General features: G+C 36.6%; 1 protein-coding gene and 1 long non-coding RNA gene across 4 annotated transcripts; both read right to left on the bottom strand.

Annotated features, from left to right (window-relative positions):
* Positions 1-12,336: 12,336 nt before the first annotated feature.
* Positions 12,337-13,307, bottom strand: LOC115761390. 3 transcript variants are annotated; one of them, XM_030703145.1, is made up of 2 exons: positions 12,518-13,307; positions 12,337-12,442 (listed from the first exon to the last, which is right to left on the bottom strand). In XM_030703145.1, the coding sequence occupies exon 1, from the start codon at positions 13,221-13,223 to the stop codon at positions 12,768-12,770; it is 456 nt and encodes a 151-aa protein (XP_030559005.1). In that variant the 5' UTR covers positions 13,224-13,307; the 3' UTR covers positions 12,337-12,442; positions 12,518-12,767. The 3 variants fall into 3 exon arrangements, with proteins under 3 accessions (XP_030559005.1, XP_030559004.1, XP_030559002.1); XM_030703144.1 differs by having other exon boundaries at positions 12,337-12,454; XM_030703142.1 differs by having other exon boundaries at positions 12,337-12,460.
* A 467-nt stretch (positions 13,308-13,774) lies between these two features.
* LOC115761652 lies at positions 13,775-14,922 on the bottom strand. The gene is made up of 3 exons (XR_004017758.1): positions 14,401-14,922; positions 13,930-14,344; positions 13,775-13,877 (listed from the first exon to the last, which is right to left on the bottom strand). It is a non-coding gene; the product is annotated as an uncharacterized LOC115761652 (long non-coding RNA).

The raw sequence follows: 14,922 nt of genomic DNA on the forward strand, positions 1-14,922 counted from the left end.
ACCTAAACAATGTAAATGCAGAATTGAAAAAAATTAAATTATATACTGTCTAGATCTATTTCTTTTTGAATTTTAAATTATAATATGGTTAAACCAAGGGGTTGAAAATTAAGCTTTCCACCATTCTTTAAATATCTTAACTTAGATAATGGCCCCGAAAACCGCATATACGTGTATATTAATCGTGATTAAGGTCTATAGTTTCACCTAACCCATTTTGGACAAATTATAAAAATCGATCAGCACGTTTTAAAAATATTTGTAAAACAGTGCTAATACCATACAAAATGACCGTAAAAAAATAATCCTTGCACTTGAACCCTAATATCTTTTCTCAGGGATAATGCACGGTATACCAACTTAAAGATATATATTTAAGAAAGCTTTACGTAATAATTCTAAACAAATCGATTAGCCAGTTTTTTAGAAAAGTAAATAAAATGTTAACACACCTCATGCTGTTCATTTAAAAGGCCTAACGAGCTATGAGTTTTAACGGAAACCGAACCACTGCTTGGAATCAGCGTTGAACAATGTTATACAGTATTGAGAGGGAAAAAATTAATTTAAAATATTAGTATATGGGAAAGAAATACAATAATAAATGACATAATTGGCATTTTACAATAAAACATTATCTTTATTAAAATATATTACTACGTAATAAGGCAACTGTGTATTTATACACAGCATTATAAAAAGGTGTCAATATTTCAACAAATTTTCATTTATATTTTTTGGTTGTTTAATATAGATCGCGAATTATCAATCATTTTGTTTTTTATATAAAAAAAATCGTACAGCGAGTTTTTAAAAAAATTTGTATGTTTCTACTTTTCCTATTATACCCTATGTTAATGAAAAAAACTAGCTGGCAATAATTACCTAACATTTTTATTCATCAATATAGCGGTAATTTGCAATTCTGCATTTAAATTTATTAGGTTTTGTGCTTAAAAACATAAATAAATGCATTTAAAAGTGAACGATTCCATTTTCGATAACAAGTACAAAAAATCGACGCTAAGTCACCGCCGCTAATTTGACACAGAGGAGGGCGATTTGAAGAAAAAGCCAGCCCGCAAAATGCAGCAAGTGTCCGAAGCTGAGCCCAACCAAAATGCATAAGTAAAATTCTTAAATATGAGTGCCCCAATACCAACTCCCAAATCAATCCAGCTCTGTGCCAAGAGCAACAAAGCAAAATGCATGAACAACACCTCCAGAAAAGTAACTGAAAACACCCCCGAATCAAAGCTTAAGAAAACTAAGCATCAATTGAAGCAAATGATCGCGATATAGATTTCAAGCGTGCACAAGCGCTTTCGAAGCAAATATATTTGGAGGCGTGCAAAAACTGAGGCAACAAGCGGAACTAAAGGAAGAAGGTGAAGCCTCAGCATCGCCACAGCTGTCGAGCTTTAACAATCACAGCGTGGATGGAACTCGACGGCCTTGTCTAATGATCCGGCTTGGCACGTGCCTTGGAAAAATCAGCGAAAAAGCCAATTAAACGTGCAGCCAGCACATCACAAACGATGTTTGATCTTTGTTCCTCCGATTCCGCTACGGCATTTGGCACTTGCTGCAACCAGTCGGATGGCAATGGCGACTATACTGTGGTAACATCTACAACTAGCTGCAAGCCACCTGTAACCGTCACCAAAAGCCTAATGTCCAAATATTAATCTAACAAAAAAAGAATGCGCATAAAGTAACGCCATCCGATCGGGCGCAGCTCGAGAAACTTTATGCTCACCGAGGCCGCCCCTCATTTGACAACTGAAAGCGCGCAAGTTTCTTAAGTGTCACTTAGGCAGTAGCAGCTTTGATGGTTGCTACTCGATTTATTAATTATTATTATCTGTAATGTATTTGTCATTTTGAGAACACCCGAAAATAGTACAATAAGCGCTACTGATGACTGTAGAATTCTTGTGTGCATGTACATACATATGTATGTGTATTATCTATGTATGTAAATATATATCTTATCTACGTTAATCTATGTAAGTATATATATGTACATATATACACAAGAATAATTAAACCAATACATACGTATGTATGTGCATATGTACTTACCGTCTAAATAGGAAAGCAGGTGCTTCAATCCAAATTGCTTAAGGAGCTCTCGAAGCCTTTGCTCCGGCAATATAGCTTTTTTATCCGCGTACATTTCTACGTCACCGAACTCTTTACTTGAAATGGCACGCGTTGGCTTCAGCAAAAGAATTAGAAACAAAATTGAGAGAGCGAGCGCGTGCCAATTCTTTCTCACTTTTTTGGGCTGTCCAACTTTTCAAGATTTTTAAACCTTGAGTTAACTTTTATTCTTCTTGATTTTTTAAAGCTTACATTAAGTACAAATGCTGCATCAAATACATTTTTTGTACTTGATTCAAGAATATTAGTACTTATTCTAAGACCTTTCAGAGCTTCTATGAAATGAAGTACGAATTATACTTAACTCAAGAATTTTTAGCTCGATTCGAGCCCAAAAAGTGTGGTTTTTTTAAAAAAAAAATTTTCATTACTGCTGAAGCAAACAAGCTCTGCTAGCGCGAGCTGAATTTGGTGTTGGTAGAAGAGGGTTCTGGGTGAATACCCGCTAGGGAATAGCGGGAGCTCCCTACCATTAATAAAAAAACTATCTCATTTCATATAAACTCTTGCACACCGAACTTATTTTCATATAATAAATACTTTTAGACTTTTGACTCTGAAAATATGGAACAGCTATTCAAAAAAGAGGTACATATAAATATTCACTTCCAAATAAAAATATATAAATATATCCTTATAAGCCATGTATGTACATATGTTCGTATTATTTTTCAAAGTTTTCGTGTGCGTTTGTTAAATTTTCGTTTCATTCCATTAAAACATGTTTGTACATTTGGTTATATATGATATATGTAGTTATTTTAAGGACATTGTCCCCAAAAGGAATGTCACATATAGTGTGCCCGAAATAATCGTTACATTAGAAATAATTCCACCGTTCCTCTGTCCTCATAAAAGCTGTTGTTTATATATATGTGCGGTGTTGCCACATCGATGGAATTTAATTTTATATTTTTCATAAAATAATCAATAATTGGTTAAATATGTTGTTGTTCATATATTTTAAACATATATTTAACCAGTAAAAATGAGATTAACTTAACTGGGGTCATAAATACTAAACGGACAACTAAAGAAAAATCATAGAAGTATGGGTCTCCAAAATTGACTATATGCATAATCTATAAAAATTAAAAAAGGACTGTAACTTTTTTTATAAAATCTAGATTGGCTTAATGCTAAGTCAATCTTTATCGAAAAAAAGTATATTTTCAAACCATATATAATTCATATCCAAAAGTTATGTACTTTGCTTTGAAAACGAAAATGTCCTCAAAATTAACAGTGCACCGTCGATTTTTTCGGGGACAGTCCCCGATAGTGGCAAATGTCGCTGAAATAACCTCCTTACCCAAAAAGTGCCCCCAAAATAGGCGCATCACATATATATATATATATATATATATATATATATATATATATATATATATATATATGAAGTATATATATTCTTGATCAGCACCAATAGCCGAGACGATCTAGCCATGTCCGTCTGACTGTCTGTCTGTCCGTCTGTCCGTATGTATGAACGCAAGGATCTCAGAACCTATAAGAGCTCGAGGCTTGATGTAGGTGCTCCTAGTGCCTGCGCAGATCGAGTTTGTTACTGATAATCGATAACTTACTCCGTTTCCAAGCAATCGATAAAAATCGATATCGATTTCCTGTTTTTCGGGCAATTTTGGTAAATAATAAGAGATAGAGTCACCAAACTTGACATATAGCTTCTAAAATAGAATATATATATGCATTTGATGTTGGAAGAAGAGGGTTCAGGGTATCCCCTAGTCGGGAGCTTCCGACTAGAACCTCTTACTTGTTTTAACTATCATATATGACCTGACAGACTATAAATCAAATTTGTTGTCTCTGGCTCTTATAAGCTCCGAGATACGCTATATAAACCTATAATTGAAAATAGATTTTTATATAGTTCGTGAAGTCAGTCATTTAACAAACTTTATCTGCGGGAGTAATAAAAGAAAGAACGTACCAAATTTGAAGTCTGGGTGTTCTAGTCCCTGAGATCGATGCGCTCATACAAGACGGATAGACAGACAGATAGTGATACCTCAATAGACTCAACTGTTGATTTTGATTAGGAATATATACTTGATGGAATCAGAGATGCCTTAATCTGCCTGTTACTAACATTTCTATAATACTCTGCCTTAGCCAATTTCAATGGGCGCTTAGTTTCCACTTTAAACCTAGTGTAGTGCACTTGTTTGCGTATCATTTTTTCTTGCACATTTTTATCTGCGTACACGATATCACGCCAACGCCGACACCGAGGTCGGGAGCACGCGAGCTGCACATACATACATAACCTCACAGATGAGGTTATGTAAGTCTGCTCAGACAATCGATGCGCCAACTTTTACAGCCGCAGACATGGCAGAGCTCAGACCAATGTTTATTCATACTGAAGCCCATCGTATTCATTCAAAAATGTACCATTGTGGTTTTCACTCATCGGGCGGGGGATGAAGCTCCCGAATTGTAAGCCCGGAGAAATTGGGCACAACAAGTGCTAAAAATTAGCTGATGATATTTTGCGGTTGCCCTTAAAAGTTAATTTTGTGGCCGCTTTATAAAAAAAAAAAAAAATTATTATTTTCCTTCGAAACGCATTATTTAATACATATTGTTTGCTTTGGATCATTTTTTTTTATGTAACTGCTGCAATTAGTTTGTTGTGTAAATATGAAACATAAATACAGTTACTGTCAGTTGGTTAGGTTCGGTAGGTAATTTGTATTCTTCAGCAAATTGTCATGTAATGTTAAAAATAAAATAAATTACTAGTTTAGCACATTTCCTTAATACCCTGTTTGCATAAAATAAACTATATACCACATGAGCTAAATATATCGAGGTTTTAGCTTGATTACCATATAAAAAAGTAATTATTTGCATAATACCAAATGTTAATGCTTAAACGATTCTTCATTCTAAATTTAACAATCTTTTATTTAAATATAAGTATATAACACAGCGTTATGATTTTCTTAATATAGCTCATACAAGTTTCTGTTCAAGTGCCCAGCAGTGTATAAAGAGATAAATGAGGGCAGCTGTCAGCTGTGAGTTGTGATTGACCTGCATGTTGAATACACACAGCTATCTATAGACATTAGTAGAAAAACTAATTTGTTATGCCTCGCCCCAAATATGTTTAAGTACATATACATAATTCAATTAAAAACATATTTATCATCCAACATAAGCTATGGCAGATCATAATAAATCACAAGCGCGTCTATATTCATATAGATACGAAAATATTGAGCAATAAAATAGGTTAATTTAGTTGTGCTCCCAATGGATCAATGGATGCGATTCATTTCATATGACCCCATGTATACGAAGCCAAACGAATATCCAAAGATTGTGTGCCAGTGGAGTAGACCTATTTAACCCGGTACTTTGCACTCTTAGCCCAAAAGTAGCAGCAGTAGCAGCAGCAGGAGCAGTTGGCAGCTTAGTTACATTTTTTGTTGTATTTTCTTTTGCAATCGAAACGGTTACAACATTTTCAGAAGCCACAGCCCCACTAAACACCGTAGCTCCGGCCACAACAAACCGTTTGGGGTATCGATAATTATGAACCTTCTTGAATGTTGGCGGCAGTTTGTGTTTGAAATCGTTCGTGAAGGAGTCGCAGTTTCGTGGCTAAAAAACAATTGGTAGTCAGTCAACTTAACGCGAACTACGAAACTAGCCAATTTTAGGCATTTTACTCAGCTGGCTGAGTCGTGGCCAGCGTTTTTCTTCTTCTTACCACTTCGTACAAATTGTAAAACGAAGACGGACAATAGATATGAAAAGCCAGATTAAGCATGGGCTTCTTTATATACTCTTTATGGGCGCTTCTACATATGTAGTAGGAAAGTATTCCCAATTTTTACAACTCTATATAAAATTCTTTAAGTAATTTTACACAAACAAAAAACAAGTATTTAAGAATTAGAGTTATAAGAGTTGGCACTTGTTTTCATATAAAAATGTAAGCTAGTGCATTTGAAAGTTTTTAGTAATAAAAATGTATCGATGCGTTTTGTTTCTAGAATTATATTATGTTCTATTTTACTTGTATATCTACTATTATTTATTTTAAATTATTGTTTATATACAAAATCTCATTATCATTAATTGCTTAAAATATTTTGTTACAGTGTCATAGTCTCCATTTGTAAAGTGTATTTGAATGGATTTACTGCGCGCATGCAGCTCCTAGGAAATTATCTTGTCAATGGCTGCGCTTCAATTGCGGTCCATGGGCTGGGCCAATGTGGAACCCAAGTGTACGCGGGTAGATGGAATAGGGGGAGTGGTGGGGAAGGAGACGGGGGGGGGGGGGTGTTGTACAAACTGAAGGCTGCTACCAACTTAAGTTTCCCTTTTTGCGAGCTGTCTTTTTTTGAGGTGTGTTCCTCCTGTGCATGCGATGGTCGCATCGCATCGGATTCGTGCAATATTTCTTCTTCATTTGTTGGCATAATTTACATATGGTTATGTAAGCCGCATCTATTGCCAGAGACCCAACAGCGGCATGTTTTATTTAATTGCCAAAAACGGTAAATTGCTAAAGAGAGAAAGACCCATAAATTGGGAACACCATGTAAGACTAATATAATTTTTAAAGCACTCCATGCAGTGCCAAACTTGTTATGTTTTTCTTTTCGGGGAGCAGTGCGTAGACGCTGTGCCCAATTTGTTGGCCATTTCTCGGGCACAGCATGAGAGCGAAGCTACAATTTGGCAACGAGTTCTCAACTAACATAATCCTAATTTACCATTCAATTGAGTACTTTCCAATGGATTGGTTTAAGAGATGTGGTCTATAAAGCATTGTTTTTTTTATTTTTATTTTGTGTTAGCAATAAATGTTTTAAAGCTTTTGTTACCCATTTCCCCTGATTGCTTCAAACCGGCTTTTTTTGTGCACAAAACAAAACCTGACAAATTTCGGCTATAAATAAATCTGTGTCACCAACAAAGCCGGGCGACAAAGGCCCAAAATGAATACATTCGAGCTATTCATGATTATGCAATTTATAAAATTAAATGAGAATGTCAAACACGCAATCGAAGACAACTGCTTTATTTTGTTTTGTGATTTGGTAAATAAACTTGCTTTGGTTCTAACTGATATTTCGCAAAAACTTTCCCAGCATTAACGAATGACTCAGGCAACGGACTTTGCCATCAGCATTGGAAAATGTCATGCATAAATATAGTCATAATATTGTTATAGCCGCCTAATTAAGTGCGCCTCATAAATATTCAAAATCATTGATCAAGAATTACAGCTAGAAAAAAACACTCCATGCTGCACGTTCCATTTCGTGTTGGGATGCCATTAAAATTGAGGCTCAGCCTGACCGCCGAATTTGATTCTAAGATGCTGCTGGATATTTCGAAATTACTCTCACAATCATTTTTTTATACCCTGAACCCATTGAAAATATGTAAAAGGGTATATAGTATTTGTGCAAAATGCAAATGTATGTAACAGGCCGAAGGAAGCATCTCCGACACCATAAAGTATATATATCAGCACCAATAGCCGAGTCGATCTAGCCATGTCCGTCAGACTATCTGTATGTCTGTTCGTCTGTCCGTCCGTCAGTCCGTCCGTTTGTCCGTATGTATGAACGCAAGGATCTCAGAACCTATAAGAGCTAGAGACTTGAAATTTAAGATGTAGGTGCTCCTCCTTCTCTGCCTGCGCAGATCGAGTTTGTTTCCGATAGTCGATAACTTACTCCGTTTCCAAGCAATCGATAAAAATCGATATCGATATCCTGTTTTTGGGCAATTTTGGTAAATAATAAGAGCTAGAGTCACCAAACTTGACATATAGCTTCTAAAATAGAATATATATATGCATTTGATGTTGGAAGAAGAGGGTTCAGGGTATCCCCTAGTCGGGAGCTTCCGACCAGAACCTCTTACTTGTTTAAATTATGAATTGGTCGTTGTGTGAGCGCTATAACCACTGATTATTTTAATTAAATTTTATGATAATAGACAAACGCCCCGTTGTCAATGGCAAGAGGCAAAACAAATGCCGAAAATATATGCTTGTTATACACTGTAATTGCAAAGATAATTCTTACCTTGTTAGAAGGGTAGCAACAGTCAGCAATTAACTTTGTGCCTAAGCATCATCTATGCAATGATTTATGAAGCCAACAATATACGAATCTATAGCAGGTAGATAAAGTAAATCAACTGTCGTTGATCTAACGCAGATTAAAGTAAGCAGATACTTTGGATTTTGATTAAGCCTATTCCAATATCTGAAGTTTAAAGTTTTTTAACCTACATAACCCGACTCTATTAACCGCGAAAATTTGTTAATCGGAATGCTGAGTGCTTGATTTTATGTTCTTGTTAAATTTGATTTACATATAATATCTTTAAGCTAAGGAAAAATAAACTTAGGTTAAAATCAATCACAATTTGTCTGTAAACGATTTTAAAAAATCATAAAACTGAATAAATGTCATTCCATCCATTGCTTAAATAAATAAAAATAATATATAGTAGTGTGATCTGTTCTCAGCATCAGTTTAAATTTGTGCTTAGCTGTATTTGGCGTACAAGAAAAATTTGATGGTTTCTGAATGCAGGGTATCTGTTAGTCGGACGTAGCCTGTTTTTTGGCTGCAATTATGCAATTGTATAGCTTGCTTTGACTAGGTACGCTTCTCGCGTTCTTACCGTCAGCTGCTGGTCTATGCAAATGTTGTGACTTTATGCCGAAGCGAAATAATTATACATACAGCTGTAGTTATCAGCAAATTGAAACAACAGCCGCAACGACAAGACCTTAGGACCCCCAAAATCCATTGTCGATTGCAGCAACGCCCACGATTTTGGCCAAGTCAAATGCGAGGCAACAACAACAAAGTTGTCTCTTAGCGTTGCCCTTCAACAGCAGCGGCAGCTACCTGGTATTGTAATTGCATTGCATTGCATAGTTGTTGTTGTTTTTTGTGGCTAACTGCATTATGCACTTCATTTCATTTGGATTGATAGTTGTAGTAGCTGTGTGTGTGTGCGCATCGTCTCATGTTTTTCTTTTTCAATACCTCAATTAACTCATTATGCGCATGCGCAACTTCTGCTTGCCCAAAAATGTTCAGCTTTGTTTGCTCAAGACGTCTATCAAGCCAGCATCTAAGATTTTAGATTGCCTCTTGAACCACTCTCCGAGTATTCTGAGATTGGGGATAGTCGCTTACTGTTTTAGTATTTAAAATAAGGCAATCGTGACGGCTTGCCAAAAACAGTTCCGTTTTAAATTTGAATTTAATTTAATTGTTTATACACAAGCTTAATATATAATATTATACTATATTTTCCAAATGCCGAAAGAAATCCATTTATCTTTGAATAATAAGGAAACGTTTCAATTAAGCCAGAAGAAGCGATTAGAGGGAAGTTTCCAGATTGCAGCTAGGTGGATGGCAAAGAAGCCACAAAATTAGTGGCTGTTATTAGCGGATCTACTTTTGTCAAACTAATTCAATGATCAGTAAAGTGTGGCTTGTCTATTAAACGGATGCCGACATGAGAAGAGTGATCAACCCAGATATTATGCTGGGAAACATGATCCCCATACTTAAAACCGAATAAAAACGAGAAAGAAAGGCTACCCATGGCACGCCGAAGATCTACTACCCTTGCAGACCCAACCTTTTCATAATGCTTATAGTGCTTTGCCCGTATCTAAATAGTTAATGCCGAGTTTGGTCTAGATATCTTGATAAACAAAAAGGATTTTAATCAAAAACCAAGTTGTCGGCCAATCGTTCCTATGGCAGACATAGATATAGTGTACCGATCTTAATAGGATTTTGCATTTATATGAAGAGCATAGTAAAACTAATAAATGTCGAGTTTGGTCAAGATATCTTGAAAAACAACATGTTTTTGTAAACAACAACTTAATTTTCGACCGATCGTTCGTATGGCAGCTATATGATATAGTGGTCCGATCCAGCTGATTTTGACAAATGTGCTGCGTGCAACAGAAATAGGGAGTTCTGCAAAGTTTCATAAAGATAGCTTTAAAACTGAGGGACAAGTTCGCATAGAAACAGACAGACGGACATGGCTATATCGACTCGACTGTTGATGCTGATAAAGAATCGGAGATGTCTCCTTCTATGCGTTACACGTTTCACGATAAAATTATAACACCCCTCTGCAAGGGTATAAAAAGATACGCGAGCGAGCGTTTCGTAGGCGATTTTAAACGCGCTGCTTTCTTAGAAGGATACTTGAAAGTTCGGAGAAAAGACATGCAATCCCAAATTTTCAGTTTGGATTCCGACTCAGGCACGGAACACCTGAGCAACTCCATCGGGTAGTTAACTTAATGCTAGATGGTTTCCACAGAATGGAGTATGCGGTGGCAGCATATCTCGACATTCAGCAAGCTTTCGACCGGGTGTGGCACGCAGGTCTTCTCTCCAAAATCAAGGATAAATTAAATCCACAGCTATTTAACATCATTGCGAGCTTCCTAACTGAGAGACCTTTCAAGTGGAACAGGATGTCGTAGAAAAAAAACGCATAAAAGCGGGAGTTCCACAAGGCAGCGTTTTGGGTCCCACGCTATATATAGCCTGTTTACACATGATATGCCCACTGCAAATGCAAGCACAAGAAATGATCGGCAGGACCTTCTGGTGGCCACGTTTGCTGACGACACGGCAATCCTTGCTATGAAGAAATGTGTGTACGCGGCAACTGACCTCCTGCAGGAGTACCTCAAACGATTTGAAAATTGGGCTTTTAGATGGAACATCGCAGTGAACCCTGGAAAATGCGCCACTGTTACTCACACTCTTGCCCCGGACTTTTTCTTCATGGTGAACTTCTAGAGCAATACAGTCAACACAAATACCTAGGTCACTCTCGACAGACGACTTACATTTAGTAAGCACGTCTCTGCAGTAACAAGCAGCATCAAATCCAAGATAAGACGAATGAGCTGGCTCCTCAACTCCAACAACAAAGTACTCATCTCAAAGTACTGGTCTCCAAGTCTATGGTATAGCTGTAAAAACACACCTGAACAAAATTCGCATCATTCAGGCCAAAACTTAGCGCAAAATTACTAGAGCCGAATGGTTTATTTGCACACGTGACATCGCAAAGGACCTCAGGGTATCAATGGTGGGCGAGGTAGTCAACAGGCAAGCGGCGAGCTACTCAACAAAGCTCCACAACCATCCTAACTTCCTGGCAAGGAACCTGCTAAGGAGGCGAAGAAAAAGGCGACTGAAGAGGACCTACCCAGCTGACCTAGTCGATCGATATATATAGGTCAAAAACTGCAAAAAATACCCCCAAACATGTCCCTGTAAATATATGTATATATGTCTAATTTGTTAAACTAATTGTGAATTCACAATTTTCGTTAAGTTAAGTAATTGCGTCACTCTGATAAAAGTAAATAGAGTAACAGGATACCAGATCTGGAAACAAAATTTACAAACAAAAAAAAAAAAAATAGGAGACATCTCCGACCCCATAAAGTCTATATATTCTTGTTCAGCATCAACAGCCGAGCCGATATAGCCATGCCCGTTAAACCGTCTGTCCGTCTGTCTGTTTCTATGCGAACTAGTCTCTCAAAACAAGCTGGATCGGGCCACTATATCATATAGCTGACATAGGAACGATCGGTCGAAAATTAAGTTGTTGTATGAAAATACATGTTATTTTTCAAGATATCTTGACCAAACTTGGCATTTTTTTAAAATTTAGCTGTTGTATAGACCAATTTTTTGTTTTTTTCACGATATATTGACCAAACTCGGCATTTATTAGTTTAACTATGCTCGTTATATGTATACAAAATCCTATCAACATCGGACCATTATATCATATAGCTGCCATAGGAACGATCGGTCGAAAACCAGGATTAAAAACCTTTTTTGGTTATCAAGATATATTGACCAAACTCGGCACTTACTATTATCTCGGTACTTCTTAGATACGGGCAAAGCACTATGAGCATTGGGTCTGCAAGGGTATTAGATCTTCGGCGTGCCGAAGATAGCCCTTCTTTCTCGTGTTTATGTATGTATTAGTTTATGCACATTGTACGTTTGTACAATGTATTGTATATCCCATATAAGCTGTCATAGTATTAAAAATATATTAAAAAGTTAATTGGGATCTCTAAACTTTTCTATTTTCACGTGTTAAATTTGTCAATTTGTTTAAAATTTGCGTTCGGATTCTGGACTTGCTTATAAACATTCCATGGTCATTGCTCCTTGAATTTCTAGAAAGAAAGCTTCAGCTATGGTCAGGAAATTAGCTAACTTATTTTTTCGATTTGTATTCCGTTAGGACTTACCTTTGTCAATGAAGCCAAGATAAAAAAAAAAATCGAATGCCAAATGTCAGGTAATGCAATAATACTAGTCGCCATTTCAGAGTTGCGTGTTGCTCGTCTCATAGTTTGGAATTAGGAAACACTTTATAAAATGTTGAGGGGGTCTTAGTTTAAATATTTTAATAAGAGTGACTAGATGGGTTGCCGATGATAGTTCCATAAAAAAGCTTTTCTTTTACGATGTGCCCAGTTTCTCCAAGTCGAAAGCCACCTACAGCAATTCGTTTGCGACAGGCGGCTGTTGCTCCAGCTCTTTTCGTGGGTGTTGATGCACCAGGAACTTCATGATTTCAGACTTACTAAGCACTTCTGCTGAGCACGGTGGTACGTTTGGCTTTAGTTGCTGGGTCTGTTTCGGTTTGGAAGTCGATTGCCTGCGCATTGGCTCTTTCCAGTCGCAATTGTACAGAATGCGACACCAATCCGAGGGCCAATAACAACGACCGCTGGGCGTTTTCGTCTCGCTACTGTTTTCCAAGCGCAAGTTTTGTCTTTCCCTTAGCTTGGTTATATCGTCCATGGCAACGATAACGGTAAAGATAACTAGCAAAGCTATTGCGCTCAGTACTAGGAAACAGAGTATGTGACTCAGCAGTGTGTCCAAGTAGCCGCCAACTGTGAACAGCAGCCGAGTACTTGACTCGAGCTTGTTTTTGTCCAACTCCATTTGCGTAAGCTAAGAAAACATCTAAAAACTATAAGCAATTTTATTTCAAATTTTCTTTTCAATTGTTTATTTAAAGCCGAAAAGTTTAAATTATATATAAAAGAAAACATGTTGACAGCTGACACTTAATTTTGTTTACCTACATTTGTCATTCGGTACATTCCTTAACTGGAATATCAAGACAGTTTCTAACATTCCATGCTTTGGAAACGTGCTGTTACCAAGTGTATCATTGCATATCTTGCAGTACTGGCGAAATGCAATACATGTCGTTATGTGCTTGAGCCAGCTAGTTGAGAGCTTTGTCCTAATGTCATTCATTAGGAACAAATTCCAAGTAATGAAATATGAACTTGCGGATCTCATTTTTCCCAACCAACCTACTTAGCACAAAAAGTGTGCTGGAAGTCAATATCTCTAATATATCGCCCATATCAAGATTACCCGATGTAAATTTAAATATATTAAAATTTATTTTTTAAATAACCAATGATCATTTATTTATTTTATTTATGGTAAATATAATGCTACTTATTTGTTCAGAGAGAATGGGGGATGTGTATATATATAATTAACAAGTTGTAGTTATTTTTTTGTTAGGGGGTGTGGATTTTGTATATTGGAAGACATCTTTGGAAATGAATCGGGATGCAGCTGTAGATTTTCAATTTAGATTAATAAAAAAAAATGGTATATTTATACTTACCTTAACTGCCACCGAAACGCATTGAAAAGCTGGGCGTCAGAACACATGTATTGATAATGGCCATTTGAGAGTTGCGTGCTGCTCATCTCATAGTTGAGGTTACGTACTTTTATGTATATTTGAGAATTGTATCCGTTAGTGCATATATTATATATGCATATATTGTTTATACTGACCCGGGACTATGTCTCAATCTTGACGAGAGACATTTGCCCGGTGGCATATATATAATTTAACTTCAAACTTAATCAGGAAAGACCCGACAGTTCGGAACGCTTATGTGACGCCACAGTTGTGGAGAACATACGATATGTGCATAATGACAAGTAAGGTGCTGTCGGTTAACCATGTATTATATGTACAGAATATTTTATGTATTTATTATTGTGCCGCTATGTGGCTCTAAACATGTAATCTGTAAAATATAGCAAGATGAACATATCGCGAAAAAGTATATTTATCTTTACTCACCCAAAAAACGATCATATTTTGGCCGCGACCGTTCTATATGCTGTTGCTGCATGGCGAGTGACTCCGGCTCATGCAGCTTGGGCTGCTTGTTGAGAATACTGCACCATTCTTTGGGCCATAAACAATATTTAAAGGGTCGTGGCTTATTTGGGGCCATGGCAAAACTATTCAACGCCGAGAAGAACACGAAGAAAACCACCGCCGATATCGAAAAGAACAACAGAAATATCAGCACTTCATGCAGAAAAGTCCTGCAGAAGCTGACAATCGTCACGGGCTCCACGACATCACTTGAATTTAGTTTTTTACTATTCATTAGCAGCAACAAAAATACAATTTTATATTTAAACGGTCGCAAGACCAAAAAAGTATTTCACAAAAATAATTTGAGTATAAACAAATTTTGAAACCGAAAATAAATGAGAAAAATGCGTATTGTTCTTCCAAAATTGAACAAGTCCAAAAGAACTAAAATTTATAGAAAACCTCCATATATAATTTTAGAAGTAAAAATTTTGTGCA

This window comes from Drosophila novamexicana, unplaced genomic scaffold (assembly GCF_003285875.2).
Source record: "Drosophila novamexicana strain 15010-1031.04,08,12 unplaced genomic scaffold, DnovRS2.1 tig00000485-arrow-pilon, whole genome shotgun sequence".
Lineage (NCBI taxonomy): Eukaryota > Metazoa > Arthropoda > Insecta > Diptera > Drosophilidae > Drosophila > Drosophila novamexicana.

Coding starts and splice junctions, on each gene's coding strand:
- LOC115761390 (XM_030703145.1), bottom strand. CDS start 13,223: ATGGAGTTGGACAAAAACAAGCTCGAGTCAAGTACTCGGCTGCTGTTC.